Source organism: Cucurbita pepo, chromosome 5 (assembly GCF_057944985.1).
Source record: "Cucurbita pepo subsp. pepo isolate OVF chromosome 5, ASM5794498v1, whole genome shotgun sequence".
Taxonomy (NCBI): Eukaryota; Viridiplantae; Streptophyta; class Magnoliopsida; order Cucurbitales; family Cucurbitaceae; genus Cucurbita; species Cucurbita pepo.
This window is the reverse complement of record NC_141802.1, coordinates 18675226-18698608: the sequence shown is the minus strand read 5'-3', so window position 1 is coordinate 18698608 and position 23383 is coordinate 18675226. Positions and strand designations below refer to the sequence as shown.

At 36.5% G+C, this 23383-nt stretch overlaps 4 protein-coding genes across 6 annotated transcripts; all 4 read left to right on the top strand.

The window, feature by feature from the left end:
* The first annotated feature begins 750 nt into the window (after positions 1–750).
* CAND3 (tobamovirus multiplication protein) lies at positions 751–7658 on the top strand. Of its 2 annotated transcripts, XM_023678243.2 has the most exons (13): positions 751–1116; positions 1939–1989; positions 2495–2528; positions 2995–3081; positions 3164–3215; positions 3494–3683; positions 3815–3910; positions 4593–4653; positions 4793–4857; positions 4952–5026; positions 5139–5214; positions 6019–6182; positions 7143–7658. In XM_023678243.2, exons 1-13 carry the CDS (start codon positions 1003–1005, stop codon positions 7164–7166), a joined length of 1089 nt encoding a protein of 362 aa, XP_023534011.2. In that variant the 5' UTR covers positions 751–1002; the 3' UTR covers positions 7167–7658. The 2 variants fall into 2 exon arrangements, with proteins under 2 accessions (XP_023534011.2, XP_086980039.1); XM_087123913.1 differs by lacking the exon at positions 2995–3081.
* Positions 7659–8187: 529 nt separating this feature from the next.
* Positions 8188–9249, top strand: LOC111795689 (chlorophyll a-b binding protein of LHCII type I, chloroplastic). Its single transcript, XM_023678244.2, has one exon. It carries the CDS (start codon positions 8273–8275, stop codon positions 9080–9082), a length of 810 nt encoding a protein of 269 aa, XP_023534012.1. The 5' UTR covers positions 8188–8272; the 3' UTR covers positions 9083–9249.
* A 726-nt stretch (positions 9250–9975) lies between these two features.
* On the top strand, positions 9976–13968 carry LOC111795687 (putative receptor-like protein kinase At2g42960). Its single transcript, XM_023678242.2, has 7 exons — positions 9976–10708; positions 10901–11622; positions 11711–11815; positions 11888–12010; positions 12116–12416; positions 12649–12858; positions 13589–13968. Exons 2-7 carry the CDS (start codon positions 10967–10969, stop codon positions 13697–13699), a joined length of 1506 nt encoding a protein of 501 aa, XP_023534010.2. The 5' UTR covers positions 9976–10708; positions 10901–10966; the 3' UTR covers positions 13700–13968.
* A 4236-nt stretch (positions 13969–18204) lies between these two features.
* LOC111795682 (mitogen-activated protein kinase 20) lies at positions 18205–23253 on the top strand. 2 transcript variants are annotated; one of them, XM_023678235.2, is made up of 10 exons: positions 18205–18828; positions 19059–19467; positions 19551–19678; positions 19783–19842; positions 20524–20673; positions 20760–20915; positions 21001–21212; positions 21342–21443; positions 22325–22494; positions 22573–23253. In XM_023678235.2, the coding sequence occupies exons 1-10, from the start codon at positions 18805–18807 to the stop codon at positions 23016–23018; spliced, it is 1857 nt and encodes a 618-aa protein (XP_023534003.2). In that variant the 5' UTR covers positions 18205–18804; the 3' UTR covers positions 23019–23253. The 2 variants fall into 2 exon arrangements, with proteins under 2 accessions (XP_023534003.2, XP_023534002.2); XM_023678234.2 differs by having other exon boundaries at positions 22570–23253.
* The last annotated feature ends 130 nt before the right edge of the window (positions 23254–23383 follow it).

The following is a 23383-nucleotide window of genomic DNA, read 5'->3' as shown; positions in this document are numbered from 1 at the left end:
GTTGACCTTATAGCTTCACTTTTTGCAGTATTTAGTTACGTAATAGTTAAGATTAAGAATATATTTGAAAGTAAATTAACTTTTTTAAAAAGTATTTTTCATTAAAAAAAACAGTACTAAAAAGATTCCAAATACTTTTGGAAACAGTTAGAAGCATTTAAAATACAGAAAATATTTTAAAACATTTTTAAATAATAAGATAATATCACATCCATATGGTAGTACTTATCTGGTTAATTTACCTCATTTCTTTTATTTTAGTTTAAAATTTTTAAAATATCTATTTTAATTTTTAAATTTTAAAAATAGTTATTTTAAATGTTAGAAATGGTAAAATAAAATAAAAAAATTAGACAATTATTTCTAAAATTATAAAACTAACTACAAATGACGTAAAAGCGAAAATGAAAGATAATTTACAGACTCAAACGACCTTAATTAAATAATAAATTCAACTCAATTATAAATATTTGAATTGAGTTAAAAGCATTTTTTTAAAATAAAATATTATATAGTTATTTTAAAAACATTACATTTTTTAGTTTTTTTTTTTTTTAAAGATAAATAACCGAAAAAATAATTATAGCAAACATTTAAAAATAAAAAAAAAAAGGACAATAATTCACGTTAACAGAATTATTTATTTATTTGAAGCAAGTGAATTTAAATAAATTGATAATGATGTGAAATTTTATTGATCTGATTTTCACGTGGCGGTTTATTTTATTTACCCATTATTAAAAATGGGAAGACGCCCACAAACGCACCGTCGCCAGCGACAAGACTTGCAGAAAAGCAAATCAGCGACACATCCTTTCTCTCCTTCTGCTTCTTTTTTTTTTTTTTGTTCACTTCTCTTCTTCTCTTATCTACCCGTACTCTCAGATTGTTCCCTCTGCTTCCCGCCGATGCAACACGCCCCTCCGCCATCACCATCCTCGTCAATCGCTTTCTCTTCTTTCCACACGATCTGAAACAGCAACTTCGTTTTTTCCGTTCAAGATGGTGCTGGAATTACTTGCCGCCAACACCGCTTACGTTCCCGTTGACCTTCTCGTTCTCAATGTAGCCATGGCTTCCTTCAATGGCCTTCTTGCTTTCGTCGCCTTCTCACAGGTCAGCTCTCTTCGAAATGGAAGCCGTTTGGGGGATTTCTATTGCTATTTGGATATTATGATGTTAGGATTGTTTCTGGTCGTCTGAGGAATTCGTTCTCCTCTCCTCGTTTTCTTCGTCGATCACTGTGCGATGTATTTGTGGTTGTATTTGTGTTCTGGTTGTGAATGATTTCAAATTAATTCATCCTTTTTGGAAATACTGGTAATCGAACTCCATTTGCTTCTAAATAAGCTTTAACTAGGTTGGGCATTTGGTTTAATTGATTCTACTGGTCCTTAGAAACGCATTGACGCACTTTTTGAAGGCGGACTAAGAGCATTCGTTTGCGTCCGGAATCTTTTTGGAACGAAGGAGACTCTTCGTCTGTTGTAAAATGGATTGTGAGGGACATTGCCGAACGGATATACGATTTTTTGTTCATTTCTTTTACGTAGGAGTTCGAGAGACTGTTAGTAATGTTGGAAACCTTTTCAATTTGCACTTTAAAGTTGGTTTCTCCGTAGATTTAATTTACATCCTACAACTTAGGATTTTCTTTCGTGCACGTAAAGGTTCCTAGACTTGGTTACTTACGTGATTTGACCTGACGATGCCTATTTGCGTTTTTAAGTTTGTGATGCTTATGCTTGTGATATATTGTGCATGCAATCTTACGATTGAGAGGACTGGGAATTGTCACTATGAGAGGCATCACTGCATACCGAGTTGGACACTTCAGCATACCTCTGCATATTAACTTGTGTGCTACTGTTTTTGTGATGGCTGTGTGTTCATTTAGTGCCTTTTGTCATCCGTTGACTAGTCTGGTTTTTATTCCAGCTCATCAGAATTCACATGCGGAGTCAACAGGACCGATGGACACGTCAAAAAGTGAGTCATAGTCTTTTGTGCGTGTTTAGTTCTCCTTGAATGTTATATTAGAAGGATTTAATGTTATATATCTTTTTGAAACTATCGATAAGATTTGTTCTCAAAAGTTTCAATGAACCAATATCTTTTGAAGTATAAATACGCCATAGCTCCTTCAGTTCTACGCACGTAGTGCATGAGATGTGAAAGTTCACTCTAAGTTTAACTGCAATGTAGGCTTCAAGCACTCCATATTCTCATCAAACAAGAAAATTCCTTTGAAAGGGCACTCCAAGAGGAAGCATATCTAGAATCTCTCTGATTTCAAATAAGTTCCCATACAAACTTGTAACCACCTTCCTATTCCATTTTTAACTAAATTTCCATAAAGCAGCTCTCTTTTCTATATTTCTGATAGCAGATTACGTTTCCTTTCTAAGTGTTCAACATTTGCCAACTTTGTTTTGATTTGTTGATAATATTCCCACTATGTGATAGTAATCTTTCCTTGGAATTCAACTTGCAGGTACTCCATCTGATGATATGCTCATCTAACTTGGGTAATTACTCACTAGATAAGATGACCAGTTATCCTTTATAATAAAAATGCTACCCATGTATCCCAGTTCATGGGATCAAATTTATGTTTGATATTGCTTTTGAACCAATCTGGTCCATTTTGAAATTGATTTTAGAGCATCGTATTGAAAATGATAAGAATTTTGGCCTATGTGAGTTTGGTGAATCCAAAGTCTCTATTGTAGTTGAACTGTTTCAGGTATTGATTTAAACTGCTTTAGTAGCTTTATAGGCTATTTACTCTAAAAAGACAGCAGTCTAACTCTTTTTGTGCACTTGTATGAATGCATATCTGCAATTAGCAGACTGGCAACAAGTCTTTAAATTTGTACCACATTGTTCCTAGTTTATTTTGTTTCCTTTTCTGGATGCTCTGGTTATCAGGGCCTCACATTAACTTCTGAACATCATCATTTTAATTTATGGAACTTGATCCTTAATTTGCAGGCTATATGTTCTATTTCATATTTGCACTTGTTGCTATTTTTGACCACTGCCACTGCTGGTCTCATGTGTTTGGATTTGTCCTCATGGGTATGCTATTAACAGTGTTTTGATTTTATGTGCTCCATATTTGTTGGATATACTAATAATTTGAGTGGAATTGTTCTTGCAGCCTTCCCTAAAATACTGTTTCTTGCAGCCTTTCTCCTACTTCTTTCTTTCTGGTAAGTTTCCATCAGTTTCTAGTGTAGAAGCTTTTATTCTTGAATTTGTATATATACGTATCCCTTTCTTATATTACATTGGTTATGCTCCATGTTTAGGCTTAAATTTTAAGCCCTTTTCTATTGGTGCTTGTAGATTTTAAAATATTATGCTAACGGCCAAAGTTGGATATTAATGCAGTTGCAATAGAGTGCATTTTCTTGTAAAATTTTATTTCATTCACAATGCTGTGTAATTTTTATGGGATATGTATGCTTTATTGAATATGATATCATAGGGTTGACCTTGGCCATCAAGCAAATGATGACGACGACGACGACGAGGATGAAGATGAAGAAAATAACACTCGACAGGCCTTGTTGGAAAATTCGAAAAACAAACCTGGTTCATCAAGTGTAGATGGCTATCGAAGATGTTGTGGATTTCCTGCAATTCATCTTGGAAGTAGGCAAAAACTTGTAATCGTGGTAAATGTGGAACAATTAATTATTATCATTTATTTTTTTCATGTACTATTTTCTTGTTTGATATTATCTTTTCCTATTATTATCTGTGAACATTAATTTGTAATCTTATATCATCTATCCCCCTCCTTCAGGTTGTCATGCTGGTATTTTTCCTCATGGTCGCAGTTTCCATTCTGATCTGGATTGGGGAAGGAAAAAATCCTATTGATTCTACAGCTGTTGCCAAGGTATGAATTACTGTTCACTTTCTAATCTGGTTGTCATGTTCACATTGTATAAAATTCAGTTGTTAGTGTTACATATACAGGACTGCTGTACAGCAGAATATCCGGAAAGAAAGACATGGTAGTTAAATAAATTTAGTGTAAAAAAAAAAAAATCTGTAAGGCAGGAGTAAATAATGTAGTCAAAGCATATTCCACCTGATAAGGAAAAAATTAGGGTTCATAGTGATTCTTTATTAATGATTCCCCATCACAATTGGACATAAACTGCATTAATCTTGTGATCTAAATAAAGGGAAAAACTAAACATGAACTTACCAGAATTTGAGAGTTCAAGATTAGCACCATTTCTTTCCTTGGATAAAGTTCGTACTTGTTATAATTTGGGGGGCTTTTATCGAGAGCTACAGCTCTTAAAGAATTGGACAGAAAGCCCTTTGCTTGTAGGCGGAATGAACAAATATCAGCTCAGATGTAATGCTCTTAATTTCAGGCTACGGCCATATTCCTTGTGGTGTGTGAAAACTGTAAATAGTGCTTTGATTTCTTAGTATTTGTTAATATTATACTAAACTTTCAGTTTCATATTTCTTTCCTGCAGGTATCTTATCCTGAAGTTATTATGCGTTTATATAATTTAATTAAGTCCCAATTGCTATTTATGCAACATCTTGCTTATGTTCAGGTGTATGAATATTTCATTGCTGTTACAGTTCTTCTATCAGGAGGAGCCCTAGGCTTCTATGGTGAGTATTTTCTCCTGATAGTTTTGGTTTTCTTCTTAGAATTTCACATTGTTTGAGATTATATTCTTGGCATTTTGATGTTAAAATATGTTCTTCCTCACTGATCCTGCTCTGATTTCCTCTCCTGAAATATTTTCAGGTTTCATGTTATTTTACAGACTGAAAAAAGTACGTTCTGAGGAAGCTTCTTCAGAGATGAAGAAGGTATTTGACTCGTTATTCTGGAATACAATCTGGGATTTTTTTTTTCTGAAATCTAAGAAATCTCATGATTCTGGAATAATTCTATTACATGCAGGTTGGTGGTCTAGCAGTTGTATGCGTTGTGTGTTTTACATCAAGTGCTTTGGTGGATCTTCTTACAGATATTCCTGTAAGTCGTAGACTCTCTTTGTGTGTAAGAGTGTATGAACCTCACTGGTTGTCAATGATTTCATGTATGTATATTCCTTTTAAGTTTCTAACTTCTCTATCACTTATGATAGCTTTCCTATAATTGGCGCTTCAAGAGAATAAATGGAGTAAAAGCACTAGTCCTTTTGACATTGTACTTCTGCATGGGTAAGTCTTTTTTATTTCTTTTATGAATCTGGGTTCTAAACTATTTGAGTGTCAGATAGTCGACCCTCGTTGCCTTCTAGGTTAATTTTGGCAGAAATTTTATGTCCTCTTTGAAATTTTGTATTGTCCTCTGTATTTTTTTAAGCTATTAAAAACCTTTTCATGCGCCACTTGCTAAGAGAGTTTACGTGTAATTGAAATTCAGGGTGCATTATCTTAATAATGTTATTGACATTGTATTAGTAGAGTTCCCTGTTTCTATGAACCTGATATGATGGCTACATTTGATCTATTGCTTGAACAAGCAACTACGCAACAGAAAGAAGTTTACTCACCTCTGGTGGCTTTGTAGCTCATGTAATTTATTTGTGGTCACTTAGTCACTAATAGTTGTTTGGTTGTTTAAAATGATGAGGAGATTAGTACAACCTTTTTGCCTTTTGTTTCTTCAAATGTCAAGAGCTCACTCACCTTTTCTCAATCCTTATGTTTCTCATAAATTTCAGATACTTTGTAATTGGTAAATTAGTCCAAGAGGTTAAATATATGGGGCAATATGGGGCATCTTTGCTCCTTCCTATTGTTATCAATAAGTGGGCTGCACTGTCTAACGAGCATCATTTATAGTTCCTATTTAAAATATAGGATTATAAGTCTTTGATGATCATGAATGTCTTCTAGTTGTAATTTCCTGAACTATACTTTAAATGGTGGATTTAGACATCCCAGAGAAAATGAATTCATGCCATTTTCCATTTACTAGTGAGCTTTTGTTTATTGTGTTCAAACATGTTTGCTTGTTAGGTTCTTTGATTCCATCGGCCTTTTTAGTGTGGACTATGAGAGAGTTGCCACCTCCTAAAAAAATTCAAAGACAAGAAGAATCAAGGGCAATTGCTTTTATAAGCCATGGGGCAGCAGATGTAAATCCTCAGGGTTGGACTGCTGTAACTCGTTCAAAGAATCAGGTTTCTTCCTATCACCTTCTGAAGTATCAACATTATTATTATTATTATTATTATTATTATTATTGAGTTTAAAATGGGGAGTATGAGGATTTCAATCCCAAAAGAAAGAATATTTGATAATTACCACTGAGCTAATCTCACTTCGGCAGTATCAACGTTGTATTTTTCAAGATTTGTTCTTGATTTATTACTTGTGAATGTAAAGAATAAGACAAGCATGTAAGCTAATGAATGGATCAAAACCTGAAGTGACTTTGCACCGTGAAAATTATCATCTAGTGATCCGATGCAGGGACATCCTAACCACTCCAATTTCTTCAATATTTCTCATAAAAGCCTAAGCTCTTTTTCCTAACTTCCATTTCGATCCTTGATTACTGTTACTTTTTAGCATAGATTTTGTGGAATACTTCATTTTGGTCAGTATCGTTTTCCTTCTCAGACTTGAATCCTTGGAATGAACAAGGATAGAACCTTTCTTGGCAGATTATTCTAGGTGTAGCTTGGCTCTTGGAGAGGTCTGGTAACCTTTTTCTTTTTCTTTTTCTTTTTCTTTCAATCTCATTGTTCTACATCAACTTAATGAACATCCATTCATTAGTTGGCCTGCAGCCCACTGCTTAATCCTTTTTCGTTGACACCATTGATAAGTGAGGTGATTCATTGGTTAAGAGAAATATGACATCTAAGTCATACAAGTAAAGAGACATATTCATTGATAAGGAAAAGAAGAAATGTGAACTGTGAATGGATCGATTCTATAAAATAGAATCCTTGGCCTCGAACAAGATTCAATTGATGATAAAGTAAGGGAATTATTGGTCTAGTTCTCCCCCTTTACAACAGAAAAGATGATTGATAAAATTCTATTGGGTGGGGCAATGATTGAACAAAAGAGTAATAGCATCAGTAAAATTATTACTGTTCCATCTTCTTTTAATTCTTCTCATTTCTTTGCAGGTGTCCAGAGCAAGTCCCATATAATGAATGACTCAAGGACACGCCACCGATTAAGGCTGCTCATGTTTACATGAAATAAATGATGACCAGAGATACAAAATCTAACATACGGGAAGATGAATGTTGAGAGTTTGACGATGCTTTGACACCTGCTCTGTATATTTCAACAAAAGTTGATGACTGACATCACATGTGAGAGGTAATCAAACCTGCAGCCGCACATACATGGAGGTTCTATATGCTTTTCATTCGCCTTTTCTTTTCCCCGCCCCTCTGCACATAGTAGCCAAGGATTGGTCGTTCTCTTCGAGGGGAAAATTGTTGTACAATTTTTGCTTCCCTAGAAGCTTCAAGTTTTGCAGATTATGTTGTAAAATTACCCATATTATGTACCACCCTAGTTCTGATGGGAACATACATTACGTTGGTTGAGTTTGATAAGCCTAGCCTACATACAGAAACTAACTATCAATTTCTGTTTTTCAATGCAAAATCTGTCCTTGAAAGATTTTTATATGCCCCCTCTTTTCTCGACCCTTTATTGTGTTATACACTTCACATTTATGCTTTATCTCTATCAATTTGAGATTTGAGGTACCAAGAACATCGTTGTTGATTTGTATATGGTAGTCAATTAATATCTCAAAGGAAGTCCCATGATATCAAAGATAAAGAGCTTACACAGCTCAACCATTATTTATTAGCCGTAATTTGTGGGTCTATTAGATTGACCACCAATGAGGAAAGGCAAATCCATAAAGCTTTCTCCTTTTCTTATCCTTATCATCGGAAGTCCCATGATATCAAAGATAAAGAGGACGTGGACTTGTGTGATTGGCTGAGACAGTGAAGCAGCAAAATATGGAGATGGAAGTATCTCCACATGCAAGCCATAGAAAGCTCCTACCATGGCATTTGTGGATGAGAGGCTGCCAGTTGCAAAGGTGTGTCCTGTCCCACTTCTCCATCGCCAAAAAAATCTTCCAGTTTCGTTTTCGCCAATGAGAAAATAGATAGAGATCTCATCAGGATGAGGACCTATTCTCTTCATCTTCTATAAAACAAATCAAACCCTTAACTAAATTCTTCATCTTCACTCAACTAAACAGAAAACAACAGCAACAAGGAAAATGGCAGCAGCTTCATCAATGGCTTTGTCCTCCCCATCTCTCGCCGGCCAAGCCGTGAAATTATCCCCCGCCGCTGCCTCCAACCTCCTCGGCGAGACCCGTGTCACCATGAGGAAAACCGCTGGCAGGCCCAAGCCCGTCTCCTCCGGTAGCCCATGGTACGGCCCAGATCGTGTTAAGTACTTGGGCCCATTCTCCGGCGAGCCCCCTTCCTATCTCACCGGCGAGTTCCCCGGCGACTACGGCTGGGACACTGCTGGCCTCTCTGCTGACCCAGAGACCTTCGCCAAAAACCGTGAGCTGGAAGTGATCCACTCGAGGTGGGCCATGCTTGGGGCTCTTGGCTGCGTCTTCCCGGAGCTTCTGTCTCGCAACGGCGTGAAATTCGGCGAGGCCGTGTGGTTCAAAGCCGGGTCTCAGATCTTCAGCGAGGGTGGGCTCGACTATTTGGGGAACCCGAGCTTGGTTCACGCGCAGAGCATTCTGGCGATCTGGGCTTGCCAGGTTGTGCTGATGGGAGCCGTGGAGGGGTACAGAATTGCAGGTGGGCCGCTGGGTGAGATCACGGACCCAATTTACCCAGGGGGGAGCTTCGACCCATTGGGGCTGGCGGACGACCCAGAGGCCTTCGCCGAGCTCAAAGTGAAGGAGCTGAAGAATGGAAGATTGGCAATGTTTTCGATGTTTGGATTCTTCGTGCAGGCAATTGTGACAGGGAAAGGACCTTTGGAGAACTTGGCTGACCATTTGGCTGACCCTGTTAACAACAACGCTTGGGCTTTTGCCACTAACTTTGTACCTGGAAAGTGATCATCACTCCTCCTCCTATTTAGCTTCTACTTCCTAATGTGTTCTAAATATTTGGGTGTTTCATGTTATGGAATTATCAAGCTTTTCGTTTAATCTTCTGTTTGCTTTGCTTAATCGTTTTAGTTTAGAATTCAAATCAAATAAATTATTGGATGAAATTATCAGAATGCAGTTGTCTTAATAACTACTTTGATATATATATATTTTTTTTTAAAAAGTTTACCCCAAAAAAATTAATTTGGATAGTAAAACGTCATTTTCAATATAACTTAGGGCTAAAAATTTTAATTTATGAATTCTAATTAAATCAAATAATCAAATTAAAACTTTTAAAATTCAAAGTCCGAAATCTTAAAACAATAAAAATAAATTAAATCTTCGAACAAATTACAATACCCAAAAATGTTATTTAACTAAAAAAACGTTAGGATAATAACTTCGTTTCTTTAGGTAATATCATTGGAATTCAAAAATATATACATACATATATATATATATATATATATATATATATATGGAGGAGGAGTTTGTACATTAATTTTATTTTGGATGAAAAAGAAAAGATGAAGCTGTTTTTTCAAATATAGACATTAAGTAGAATTAAAGGAAATTGGTTGCTATATGCATTTCACCCAAATTTAAAACCAAATTAAATCCATTTAATCAAAATTAAATCACTTTCTTCAATGTAATTTCAAATGTTGTGTCCACCTAAAATATTTTGAAAAACAAGAAAAAAAATTGAAGGATTATGAAATCAAACCAAATTATCCCAATCTCTTATACACCTAATTCAACCAATTCCCAACTCAAAATTTCTTATTTTTTAATATGAACATTTAAATTAATAAATTTTTTTTTTTGATAATGGAAGGAAGAAAAAGGTCGAGGGAGGAGAGTGGTCAAGGTCTTGGTCCATCAATGAGCATGCTGCAGTCAGATAGAAACGACATGTGATATCAAGAAGAAGAAATAAGAACAAAAGCTTGAATCCATTCCAATTCTCACGTCGGCGGCTTCCCTTTATAATTTAATTTAGGCTGCGTTTCTTTTGATCTTTTAGTTTCACCGTTTTCTTGGTTATGCCCTTTTCCTTTTGGTTCCTTTTGCTCCAAATGATTACGGCCCACTTGTGGAATTAATGCCATTAACCACCAGGATCATCTCTTATAACGCTGTTTTGGGAGCTCTTCTTCTTCTGGGTTCGCTTCCTTTACTGTTTGCTTTTGCTCTCTGTGCTTTCCTCCATTGCAAACCAAGCTTCCTTTACAATACCCACCAACCATTTTCACCCTTTAAATCCTCTCCAGTTATCTTATTCAATCTCTTTCTCTCTCTAGGGATTAGATTTTTGTTTGTGTGTGCCCTTCTCCTCTTCCATCTTCTATTTTATCATTCTCACAATTTCCCATTGGCCCACTATCCCTGCTTCTTTATTGCTCCTTTTTCTGCCATGTCTCTTTGGGAGCTCTGGATTTGTTGGGTTTGAGTTATTTCAGACCAACATTTTGGCATTTCCCCCATGCCTTTTGGGGCTCTATTGCCTATCCACGCTTTGCTTTCTTTCCCTTTCTGGGTTCCTGGAGGAACGCCGAAATCTGGGTCTATCTTCGATTGCTTCATCAGGTAAATCCCTTGTTCTTCAAATCCTTCTCTATTTCTCCAATTACATTGTTCTGTCTTCTTGTTTTGGATCGACAAATTGTGGGTTTACTTGTTTTTGTTATGGAGAACATCCCCTCATTGTTTGTTCTTATCAATCAACTGCTGGTTCTTGTTGTTTACAAGTGCTGACTTATTTCCTGCCTGAATTTCCAGATGGGTTTGTGAAATTTGATAAGAACTTGAGGTTGAACTTGAAATTCAGTGTTGGGTGGATCAGATATGGCGTCTGGGAATTCATTGAATGATCATTTATCCAAGAGGACTTCATTTTGGGGGTTGTCGTTGTGGGTTTTGATCTGTATTTGTATTGGTGCATTCATAGTTTTGATTCTTGGCTTATTATCTATGTGGATCTTGTTTAGAAAAAAATCTAAACGATCCATGGATAAATTCCCTATGTCCCAGATACCTAATTTTTCAAAAGATATCAGGATAGACCAGGGTGGGGCTCAAACTCAAACTCAAACTCAAACTCCCAATGACCACCCCGAAAATCGACTTCTTTCGGTTGATATCAAAAGGAATGATGAAAACTCTGAAGTTATGGCTGTGACAAAATCAACTGAGCCTGATAATAACAGCCAAGGCAGTTCGAATTATCGACACGAAAAAGCAGGCAATTCACAATCAGGGGAAGAAGGAAGCTCTGGAAAAGCTAGATCGTATGGAGGAATTGTGCCACCGTCGCCTCTCGTAGGCTTGCCAGAAGTTTCACATCTTGGATGGGGTCACTGGTTCACTCTCAGGGATCTACAGCTTGCAACGAATCGTTTTTCGTCCGAAAATATTCTTGGAGAGGGAGGATATGGGGTTGTATATAAAGGCAGACTCATCAATGACACTGAAGTTGCAGTGAAAAAGCTTCTCAATAATCTGTAAGGATTTATTGTTCAAAGATCCATTATGTTCTATTCTAATATAATGCTTTTGGAATGCTTGTTTTATGATTTGAAATGCATTTAGGGGTCAGGCAGAGAAAGAATTTCGAGTCGAAGTGGAGGCTATTGGCCATGTTCGACATAAGAATCTCGTTCGATTGCTCGGTTATTGCATAGAAGGCGTTCATAGGTAGGACTAAAGAACTCATCAACTACTTTAGTCTCCATAAACAAATTGGCTTTACCTTTTTTCTATATGTAGGATGCTAGTCTATGAATATGTGAACAATGGCAATCTAGAACAGTGGCTACATGGAGCCATGAGCCAACACGGCACGCTTACGTGGGAGGCTCGTATGAAGGTGCTTCTTGGCACTGCGAAGGCGTAAGTCTTTGAACATAAGGAACTACCATAAAACCGGAGTAATATAGTCGACCTTTAGCTTAGAGACTTGTTTATCTGAGATGCAAATATGTTAACTTCGTGCAGGCTTGCGTATTTACACGAAGCAATCGAGCCAAAAGTTGTTCATAGAGATATAAAATCGAGCAACATTTTGATCGATGATGAGTTCAATGCCAAAGTTTCTGATTTCGGATTGGCCAAACTCTTGGACTCTGGGGAGAGTCATATCACAACTAGAGTTATGGGAACATTTGGGTATGTGGCACCTGAATATGCAAATACCGGTTTGTTGAACGAGAAGAGTGACATTTATAGCTTCGGCGTTCTCTTGCTAGAAGCAATTACAGGGAGAGACCCTGTGGATTATGCTCGTCCTTCTAATGAGGTATCCATTATTAGACCATTTTGTACCATAGTTATTGTGAGATCCCGCGTTTGGTTGGAGAGAGGAACGCAACATTCTTTGTAAGGGTGTGGAAACCTCTCCCTAGTAGACACGTTTTAAAAACCTCGAGGGAAAGCCTAAAGAGGACAATATCCTCCGCTTCAACTCTAAATTGTCCATTTGTGTCCTCCCATATCCTGACTTGATGGTCATATTTGAATGCTTTTGTAAGGTTAATCTTGTTGAGTGGCTAAAGATGATGGTAGCAACAAGGAGAGCAGAGGAAGTTGTGGACATGAATCTCGACGTAAAGCCTACTACTCGAGCATTGAAACGTGCCCTTCTCGTTGCACTTCGGTGTATCGATCCCGAATCAATCAAGAGACCCAAGATGAGTCAAGTTGTAAGGATGCTCGAAGCCGACGAATTTCCACTTCACGAGGTACCAAAATCAGTATCTTGTTTTCGTGACTGCATGATCGATTATCGTCCGTTCTCGTTTGTCTACATTTCAAGCGTTTCACTGATAATACTTGGTTAGCTCTACAATTATGATTTTCTTTAAAAGAACATGGTTCCAATATAGGTATGCATTAGGTAACAATATTGATTCAAGTTTCTCTGGCTTCACCATGTGAGGAGTTTGCAGTTACCTAACCCGGAGAATATTATAGGACAATGGCTATTAAATTCTTGTGAAACCTGCATTTAAGTCTATTGTGACCAAGTTTTTGGACACTTCTGCTGCTACTTGTTAGATGCGTGTAGAAGGTGGTCCTGCTTTGGCATGGCTGTGTTGGCAGCTAACTCATCAAACTTTCTTAATTACTAGCCAAAACACTTAACTATGCGGGTTCGGCTAGGAAACCCGAGTCATTTGACTATGCATCTGGGTATGTCCATGTGAGATCCCACGACGAATGGAGAGAGGAACGAGTGCCAGCGAGGACACTGGGCTTTGAAGGGGGTTGGTTGTGAGATCCCACCTTGATTGGAGAGGGGAACGAAACATTATTTATAAGGGTGTGGAAATCTCTTTCTAGGAGCGTTTTAAAATCTCTAAGGGAAAGACCAAAAAGGACAATATGTATTAGCAGTGGACTAACTGGTTTATGAACCATCATTGTTCAAAGAAATGATGGGAAAGTTTATGTTTACATACAACTTTGCAGGATAGAAGAAACCGAAAAAGCCGATCGATAAGCTTGGAGATCGAGCCGTTGAACGAAATATCAAGTTGTGATCAGATGGGTGGGGCATCAGAGACAAGCCATGGAGGATAGAAGTGAGAAACGCATGAGCATGGGAAATGATTGCACCTCCCAGGCTCTCCATGTTCATGTCAACATAAAGAAAGCTGTTTTTTTTTTCTAGAGAGATTTGAATTGATGGTGGTCGATCGAGCTTCTGGTGTTTGCTCACACAGACAAAAGGGTTTAAGAGAGAGAGAGAAGGAGAGAGAGAGAGAGAGAGATTGTACAGACTTGTCTGAAGGACCACCGGACATGGCCCACCTGTCTTGTCTTTAATTTACATCATTCTAATTTCCTCCTCTCTTTTTTGTTTTCTTCTTTCTCCTTTGTCGGCATCTCTTTCATTCACGACCAACTCGACTCGACTCGACTCACTCGTATTCACTTTTCTTTTTTAATGCTTTGAATATCATTCGTTACTTCTCATCTTCCTAGGGTCGATCTCCACTTTAAAGTGTACACGTCTTTATTGGTACGTATGAGTCGAGGAGGAAAAAGTAGAAAAGAAGAAGAAATAATGTGAATTTGTATTACCAAACTAAATGATGATGGAAAATGATGGAATGGAATGGGAGGTTAATTAATGCCCATAATTATAATAATAATAATTATTATTATTATTATTATTATTATTTATTTTTTAGGATTTTAAAATCCCAAGAGAAAAATATCAGAAATGTGTTGGAAAAAAGAAATTGAAATCTGGACAAATAAGCCACCGACCAAACGTTGACTTTCTTATTCCAATTTAATAAATTTAATCAACAAATTTGTAATGTTTATTACTTCTATAATTATACTTAAAATGTTGGTTATTTTTGTACTAAAATAAGATGTTGCCGTTTTTTTGAATTGATTGTAGTCGTTTGTTTGTTTGTTATTTTTAAGGTTAAGGAATTGAAGATTTATTCTTTAATGGAATGTTTGGAATTTATGCATTTGCAAAATGAAAACAGTCACCTATAAAGCCCTTTAAAAAATTACCTAAAATGGCCCAAGAAAAAAAATATATATATATTAGCGTCTCAATTTGACCAAATTTGAACATTTTTTACAACAAAATTGAAAAACATAGACCCTAATTCAATTTTCTTGTTGTGATATGGACTATATTGCCTAACTAAAAACATGTCTCAAATTGACTAAATTAAAGTCTCCCTCGCACTAAAAATGAAAAATATTGAGAGTAACTCAATTTTTTTCATCCAAAGTCCTAAAATGTCACAAATAAAATTTTATTCTTACGCCAAATATATTATTTGAATTGAGTTTTAAATGAAAGAAAGATAAATTGGTATTCAAAATAATAATAACAATACTAATTAAAAGTTAAATTGGTATAGTGTAAAATATTTACTTGGAAAGAGAACATTGGGCCTCTGGCCCAAATTAAATTGGCAAAATAGTCCAGACCAATATCGTATTTGGGCTTTAAAGATAGTCAGGCCTTTGGACCTTTAAAGCCCATCCTTTTAATATTTAAAAATTATATTAAAAATAATAATAATCCCCTGCAACCGAACCGAATGGGAACACAGGCAGATGCCAGAGGGCATAAAATTAAGATCACGTGAGCTGGACACTTCAGTTTTGTCCGTTAGGTGCAACTGAGCCGACACTCCATGGGGTGGGCCCCAACTCTTCCACGTCCACCACTTCAAGAAAACCCTTCACATGCCCACGTGGACCTACAGTAACCACACGCAAGCAAACTCCAAGCCAAGTATATTCTTTCTATTTTATTTATATGCTTTTAAAAAAAATTAGCAATGGGAGTCCCACAGTTGACTTTTCCAACAAGATGTACGGTCACGATTGTGGTAGACGGAGAAACGTCGCGATTCTAGGTTAGGACCGCCATCCAACCTCGCTTTCCCTTTACCTCACTCCGAAGCCTCTGCTCGGTTAAAATTAATTTTACATTATTTAATTATTTTAAATACTTTTTTCCAACATAGTTTTTAGACCAATTGTTACAAATGTCAAGCAATTAATGATTGCTAAAGCTCGAAAATATCAATATATTTATATTTGTATTGTTTTATAATATCAAGTGTGTATTTCTTTATGGGTTTTTTAATTAATTATTTATTGGAAAATCCTCCACTTAAACACCGTTTCACTCTCCATTATTGCCTTATGCCTTCCCTTTACACAACAAAGCCCTCTCAAAATAGCTTTCGTAAAGCTTTCGCCCTATTTGTCTTATTCCACTCACCATTAAATTATAATTCTGACAAAAGTTTATGGACTATTTTCGTTTTTTCTTTTTTTTAATTTTAAATGCATATTTGACATAAAACTAAAAACTAAAACTTTTTTCAGTTATTATATACACAATTACAATTTTAAATTTTATTTCATAATCTTTTAATTTTTTAAAATAAACTTATAAAGATTTTTTTTTAATACTTTAAAATAATCTTAGTAGTTATGTTTTAAGTGGGATTTTTTTTTTCTCCGCAAATTCAATAATGAAAATTTTGAATTTTTAAATACATGAAAAGATATTTTATATATATATATATACATGCCTTTCAAGCAGTTGAAAAGCACCACTTATAATATTTTCAACCACATGTGTGTATATGACAGACCCACTCCATTATTATTTGTCGTTATTATTATCATTATTATTATTATTTAATACAAACTATATGATTGTTGTTTGAATTATATGCCACTTTTTTTATAACTTTAAAACTTTAAGAAGTTTGAAATTTACTTTCAATTTATACCCAAAAAAAAAAAAAAAAAAAAAAAAAAAAAAAAAAAAAATCTCTCTACCAAATAATATATTCTAGTGTCAAACAACACCGAATCTGCCGGCATTAGACTTTAAATTCATAAAACATGTCACGAATAACATTAGCCACCAATATTGATTAATTATATTTTAGAATAATATTAGCTACCAATATAAATTAATTTTTAATTAGGAAGGCCATAAACACGTTGGATGAAACGTCGACGTTTGGAATTAGGTATTGTCGCTAGCTGGTTTCTATCTACGGATGGTTCTTCAACGTCCTTAGTAATAAAAACATTATTTATTTACTTTTTTTTTTTTTTTTTGTTTCCCTTTATGTTACCGACAATGCGATGAATAAATTTATAATTATTCATTTTGTCTCCGTTCGTATTTGATCAAATGTCTGACAGTTGCAGGTTTCATAATTTATTTTTCTTTTTATTAATTTTTTCTTACGGTTGAGAATTTTTGTAGATGTTTTATTATTGGAGATTTGTACAAGAAACTGTAATGTAGTGGACCCACCTTTAAAGCCTCTTAACATATGCTCCACGTGTTAAGTTTACTTAAACGCTCCCTAATAGGGTTACATTTTCAAATATTAATTAATTTTAATTTTAATTTTAGCCTTCAAAATAATTAAATTCATAAATAAAATACTATATTTAATTTTATGTGAGAAATTTTAATTATTTAAAGTTTCTTAGGTTTTTTTTAAAAAAAAACGTAGAGATGATAATTTAAATATTAAATCGCCGTGTAGTGTAGTATTTGTTGGAGGTAAAAGATCTCGTATTAAATATTAAATCACTGACACATCAAACAAACGAGAAATTGTAACATTTTTTAAAATTGAAGTCTTAAAGATTAAATGATAATTTAATTAAATATTTATTTAAATTAGACATTAAATTCAGGTAATTGAGTCCATTTTTTTTTTCTTAAATTTAAAAATTGATTAATAATGAAATTGTTTGAAGTTACGAAGTTAAATTACTTAAATCAAATAAAATTTGTATAAATAAAATAAAATAAAAAAAACGTTTTTTTGGCAGTTAAATAAGAATTTAATTATAACGGGAAGGCGTAATTGGCAGTAATGTTATCAGTTAAAGAAAATAAATAAATTTTATTTCTTTTGTAATTTTGTTGGGTCTTGGAGGTAGGGAAAGTGTGTGACAGCTAAAGTACAAAGTGGGTCCCAGAAGGACTGAACAACGACTATTCAGGGAAAAATATAACACGTGGCATAATGACGTGGCAACCATCGGCCCCACTTCCCCAATCCCATCTACCCCTAAAACTGGGAACCCAGACAGGTGCCTGAATGGAATCGCACTACAGAATCTCCCTTCTCCCTCAAAATACATTAAAAAGAAATAAAAAAAAAGACTCTATTCCCGAAATACCCTCACATTCTTCCCAAATTACCATCGTACCCTCTCTTTCCTTCCTTCCCCTTTTTTACCTGCATGGTGCGTGCATTTCTTAACATGCCATTAGCGGGAACAAAATAAATAAATAAAGTACCATTTTATTTTTTATATTTCGAATTTCATTTCAACGTTTTAAAACTATATTTTTTAATTTAGTTATTTTAAGAACAATAATTTACATTAAAAAAAGATTAATTAACAATTTAAAGTAAGTTTAGAGACTGAAAAGATTTATTAAAAATTAATTTATTATTTTATAGAATTGAACAATTTTAAAATTCAAAATGTGACGAAAAAAGAAAATAAAAATATCGGACAGGCTCCTATATACTCCATTAGTCCTCAATCTGTTCCTTTTTAAGCCTCCGGATTTTCCTCCTCCCGTTTCTCCTCTGGATTCTCTCTCTCTCCCTTAATTTTTTGTCGGTGCGGTGCAGATCTTGGAGCTTCCATTTTATCGGTCGATTCCGAGTTATTTCGCCGCTCTAATTTAAAAGGGAATTTGAGATTGAGGGAGTTGATTTGTTTTCTAGTATTAAAATTTTGGACCAGTTCGAATTCGCGAGGAGGTCGAATTTGGAAAATATTTTTCGTTTTTCTAGATCTGTATATTGACTATTTAGTGTCGGCTGTTACCGGATGTGTAGATTTTTAGATTTTTAGGCGTCATTGTTTTTTTTTTTTTTTGTTTGTTGTAAAAATAGGAGGTGGATCGATTTGCTTCAGGTTTATTGGGGGTCTTGATTTATTGGAGGATTGGGGAAGGGTAATGGAAATGGTGGGCTTCTGTACTTGTGATCCGGTAGGTAGGCGGCCAACAGCAGCTCAAATGTGGCTGATCTTATGAGAACGATTTGGTAGCGGTTTGGACTTTACTGAGCGTTTTCTTTTAAAATCTTGAAGTTCTTCTCGCTTCAGAAGTTTGGACTTCCCTCATTTTGTCCAGAATGCAGCAAGATCAACACAAAAAGGTGATTCTCTCGCTTGACTTACCTGATTGATGAATCTCCTTGTGTTTCTTGCAACAACAAGATTTACAGATGAACTTTAGTTTGTTATTTGTTCATCTTTTTCATTTCTGTTAGCGCGAAAACAGATCATTGAAATGTTAACTATGTAAATCTGATCTGTTTAGCTATTCTAGTTGAGAATGAAATTGAATTTTAGGTCAGGATTCTTCTCTAATCAGTTTATGCAACAGAATTCAACCGAAGTGGAGTTCTTCTCTGATTATGGCGATGCCAGTCGATACAAAATTCAGGAGGTAATCGGGAAAGGAAGCTATGGTGTGGTGTCTTCTGCGATCGACACTCGCACCGGCGACAAGGTTGCTATAAAGAAGATTCATAATATTTTTGAGCATATATCTGATGCTGTTAGAATTCTCCGTGAGATAAAGCTGCTTAGACTTCTTCGTCATCCTGATATTGTTGAAATTAAGCACATTATGCTCCCTCCTTCAAGGAGGGACTTCAAAGATATCTACGTTGTTTTTGAGCTCATGGAATCTGATCTTCATCAAGTTATTAAAGCAAATGATGATCTGACTCGAGAACACTATCAGTTTTTTCTCTATCAACTTCTTCGTGCGTTAAAGTATATTCATACAGGTGCTACTCATGCCTTGATTTGTTTTTTAAGGTTTCGTTAGGTATCATTTTGGTCATATCTGACTCGAAGCTTCGTGTTGCAGCGAATGTCTACCATCGGGATTTGAAACCGAAGAATATATTGGCGAATGCAAATTGTAAACTTAAAATTTGTGATTTTGGATTGGCAAGAGTCGCGTTTAGTGACACGCCAACGACAGTTTTCTGGACGGTATGCCGTTTTCTTAAGATTTGTAGAAAAATTAATGATATGTATCTTGTGTTCTTGGTTTGAATTGATGAAAACTAAAGTGTTTTGTATTTGATGAAACGTAGGATTATGTTGCTACTAGATGGTACCGAGCTCCGGAGCTATGTGGTTCGTTTTTCTCCAAGGTATGCTTCGTGCAGAGTATCTTGTCAGTAATTGTAACGGCTCAAGCCCTCCGCTGCTAGCAGATATTGTCCTCTTTGGGTTTTCCTTTTTAAATTCCCCTCAAGGCTTTAAAACGCGTCAGCTAGAGAGAGGTTTCCATACCCTTATAAAGGGTGTTCCGTTCTCCTCCCTAGGTGATGTGGGATCTCACAATCCACCCCCCCCCCCCCCCCCCTCCCTTCAAGGCCCAACGTCCTCGCTGGCACTCGTTCCTCTCTCCAATCGATGTGGGACCCCACCAAATCCACCCCTTTGAGGCCAGCATCCTTGCTGGCATACCACCTCGTGTCTACCCCCTTTGAGGAACAACCTCCTCGCTGGCACATCACCCGATGTCTGGCTTTAATACCTTTTGTAACGCCCCAAGCCCACTGCTATCAGATATTGTTCTTTTTGGGCTTTCCCTTTCTGGCTTCCCCTCAAGCTTTAAAACGCGTCTGCTAGGAAGAGGTTTCAACACCCTTATAAAGGGTTTTTCATTCTCCTCTCCAACCGATGTGGGATCTCACAACAATTGACTAGACGAGGCTGTCACTTGCATAGTCGATACTTTCCGAATGCTGATGCTTGCTTGACGAACTTTATTTGTATGGTCTGTAACATGCTTTATTATTATAATCATTTTGGTTATTTATCTACAGTATACACCTGCAATTGATATTTGGAGTATTGGCTGCATATTTGCTGAAGTATTAATGGGGAAGCCACTTTTTCCTGGCAAAAACGTTGTTCACCAGCTTGATTTGATGACGGACCTTCTTGGAACTCCTTCATTAGATACAATCTCCAGGGTAGGTGAAAATTTCGAGTCCAAACACTATACCGTAAAAGATCCCTTGATTTTCTGTAGTTAACAAGGTTCTTCTGTTGAATATAGGTTCGTAACGACAAGGCTAGACGATATTTAACGACCATGCGGAAAAAGCAGCCGGTTTCATTTGCTCAAAAGTTTCCAAATGCTGATCCTTTAGCGCTGAGGCTATTAGAAAGGTTGCTTGCTTTTGATCCAAAAGATAGGCCAACTGCTGAAGAGGTCTTGCATTCTTCTATAAATTCTTTGTTTTAACCTCGACAGGCCTTTTTTGAATATGCTTATTTGAATTATTCGGGTCCGTTAGGCATTGGCAGATCCATACTTCAAGGGATTGGCGAAAATTGAGAGGGAACCTTCCTGCCAGCCAATCACAAAGATGGAATTTGAATTTGAGAGGCGGAGGGTAATAAAAGAAGACATTCAAGAGCTAATCTTCCGTGAGATATTAGAATATCATCCCCAGCTACTAAAAGACTACATGAATGGGACTGAGAGAACAAATTTTCTATATCCAAGGTTGAAATTAAATGTTATTATTGTTTTGTTTTTTTTTTTTTTTTGGGGGGGGGGGGGGGGGGGGGGGGGTGTCTTTTCTTCAAAATTACTTCGTCACTAATGGTTTATTGCACATGTATGTATGTGCAGTGCTGTTGATCAATTTCGAAAGCAGTTTGCACATCTGGAGGAAAATGGTGGTAAAAGTGCACCGGCAATTCCTCTTGACAGAAAGCACGTATCCCTCCCAAGGTACATATGATTCTTTCTTCTAAAGGGAATTTTGTGTACGCCTCCATATTAGCCAGTGTTTTCAAGGCAAACCCATGTGCACCTGTAGTTTATATATATATAATCTCGTACCTGGGCGTGTGATGGAGCTCATCAACTATCATCCTAAACTCATGTCATTGCAATCCTTCGTCACTAATGTGAAAGTTGTAACAGTCTAAGCCCATCGCTAGCAATTATACTCTTTGGGCTTTCCCTCAAGGTTTTAAAAGGTGTTTGGTGGGGAGAAGTTTCCGCACCTTATAAGAAATGTTTCGTTCCCCTCTCCAACCGATGTGGAATCTCACAATTCATCTCCTGGGGGCCCAACATCCTCGCTAGCACATCGCTTGGTGTCTGACTTTGATACCATTTGTAACCGTCCAAGTCCACCACTAGTAGATATTATCTTCTCTGGACTTTCCCTCGAGGTTTTAAAACGCGTCTGTTAGGGGGAGAGGTTTCCATACCCTTATTAAAAATGTTTCGTTCCCTTTTCTAATTGACATGGGATCTCACAATAATAGTCTTATTCCACTGTGGTTTGGTGTTTTCTCATTTGAATCTCATTGTTGCAGTATTCTATTATGTCTGCACTCTGCAAATAACGTCTTTGCTGCCCAGACTTTCATTGGCAATAGTTCATTTACTGAAGGAAAAATGAACATTTATACATGCCTGTATTTTTCTTCTCACGCTTGGATTAGTCAATCATCTGTCTAGATTTTAGTGGCAGAAGTTTGCTTCTTCCTCTACTGCAATTATTGTTTCGTATTTGGTATCAATTATCATGTATGGCATGGTTGTTTCCTTAGTTTGCTGTACAGACATGGATGACAAATATGCTTGCCTGATATAACCAGGTCAACAGTTGTACACTCAAACCCGGTCTATTCAAAGGACCAACTAAACAACGTACCCGTCCAAGATGGGAAGATCTCCGAACAGGCATACAGCAAGAATTCCCGAGATAGCGAAGGACGGCTAACAAATATATCAAGAACCATGCAGGCACCACAAAAGATCCCATTTGGTACTTGTGCAACTTTTCTTGTCTCATCTATATGACAATCCAAAATTATCAAATTTACTGATTCCTCAACTTTAGCAGCCAAGCCTGGAAGAGTGGTTGGACCAGTTATAGCAGATGAGAGCGGAATGCGAGTGAAGGAACCATACGATCCTAGAACGTTGATCAGAGGTGCCATTCTTCCTCCTGCATATCATTACCAGAAACCCTATGCAGCAAATCCAGAAAGATCTGCAGCAGAAACGAAACTGGATATTTCACTAAGGGCCACCAAGCAAGCTTCCCAGTGTGGCATGGCTTCCAAAATAGGAACAGACATAGCCATCAGCATTGACTCGAACCCCTTTTATATGACACGTGCCGGAGTGAACAAGGTCGAACTCAAGGACCAAATATCCATTGACGCTAACTTTCTACAGGCCAAGGCCTCCCAATACAGTGGCATTGGTGCAGCAACCGCCACCACCACCTCGGTTGCTCACAGAAAGGTCGTTGCCGGTCAGTTTAGCATGACAAAGATGTACTAATAAAAGTGTAAGTTGGCCAGTCATGGATGCTCTGGCATGTAAATCCTCGTTCAGATCGAGAAAGCCATTGGTGATACCAGAAGAACGTTGAGGAGGGGTGGCGATCAGGTCAAGTCGGCTGCTTTGTGTGTAATAGATGGAAGAGAGGTCAGTAGCCTCTCAAGAAAGTAGATTTATCAGGTTATATTAAATGCACAGTTAGCTTGTAATAAGAAACTGTATCTTACAAACAAAGGAGGAAAAAAAAAAAAAAAAAAAAAAAACATACGCAGTAGGAATCTGTGAGTAGTAACCCCCATTTTCTTGCTTTATCTATACCACCTGAGACTGTTAGATTGAATGGCACGATGACCTATATGGGTCAC

Excerpts from the sequence above, each read along its gene's own strand:
- CAND3 (XM_023678243.2), top strand. The coding sequence starts at position 1,003 with ATGGTGCTGGAATTACTTGCCGCCAACACCGCTTACGTTCCCGTTGAC. Across the intron at positions 1,117-1,938 it reads CTTTCGTCGCCTTCTCACAG|CTCATCAGAATTCACATGCG; the intron begins GTCAGCTCTCTT and ends TTTTTATTCCAG. Across the intron at positions 4,858-4,951 it reads CTTCTTCAGAGATGAAGAAG|GTTGGTGGTCTAGCAGTTGT; the intron begins GTATTTGACTCG and ends TATTACATGCAG.
- LOC111795689 (XM_023678244.2), top strand. The coding sequence starts at position 8,273 with ATGGCAGCAGCTTCATCAATGGCTTTGTCCTCCCCATCTCTCGCCGGC.
- LOC111795687 (XM_023678242.2), top strand. The coding sequence starts at position 10,967 with ATGGCGTCTGGGAATTCATTGAATGATCATTTATCCAAGAGGACTTCA. Across the intron at positions 12,011-12,115 it reads CTTCTTGGCACTGCGAAGGC|GCTTGCGTATTTACACGAAG; the intron begins GTAAGTCTTTGA and ends AACTTCGTGCAG. Across the intron at positions 12,417-12,648 it reads ATGCTCGTCCTTCTAATGAG|GTTAATCTTGTTGAGTGGCT; the intron begins GTATCCATTATT and ends TGCTTTTGTAAG.
- LOC111795682 (XM_023678234.2), top strand. The coding sequence starts at position 18,805 with ATGCAGCAAGATCAACACAAAAAG. Across the intron at positions 19,468-19,550 it reads GTTAAAGTATATTCATACAG|CGAATGTCTACCATCGGGAT; the intron begins GTGCTACTCATG and ends TTCGTGTTGCAG. Across the intron at positions 20,674-20,759 it reads CATTAGATACAATCTCCAGG|GTTCGTAACGACAAGGCTAG; the intron begins GTAGGTGAAAAT and ends TGTTGAATATAG.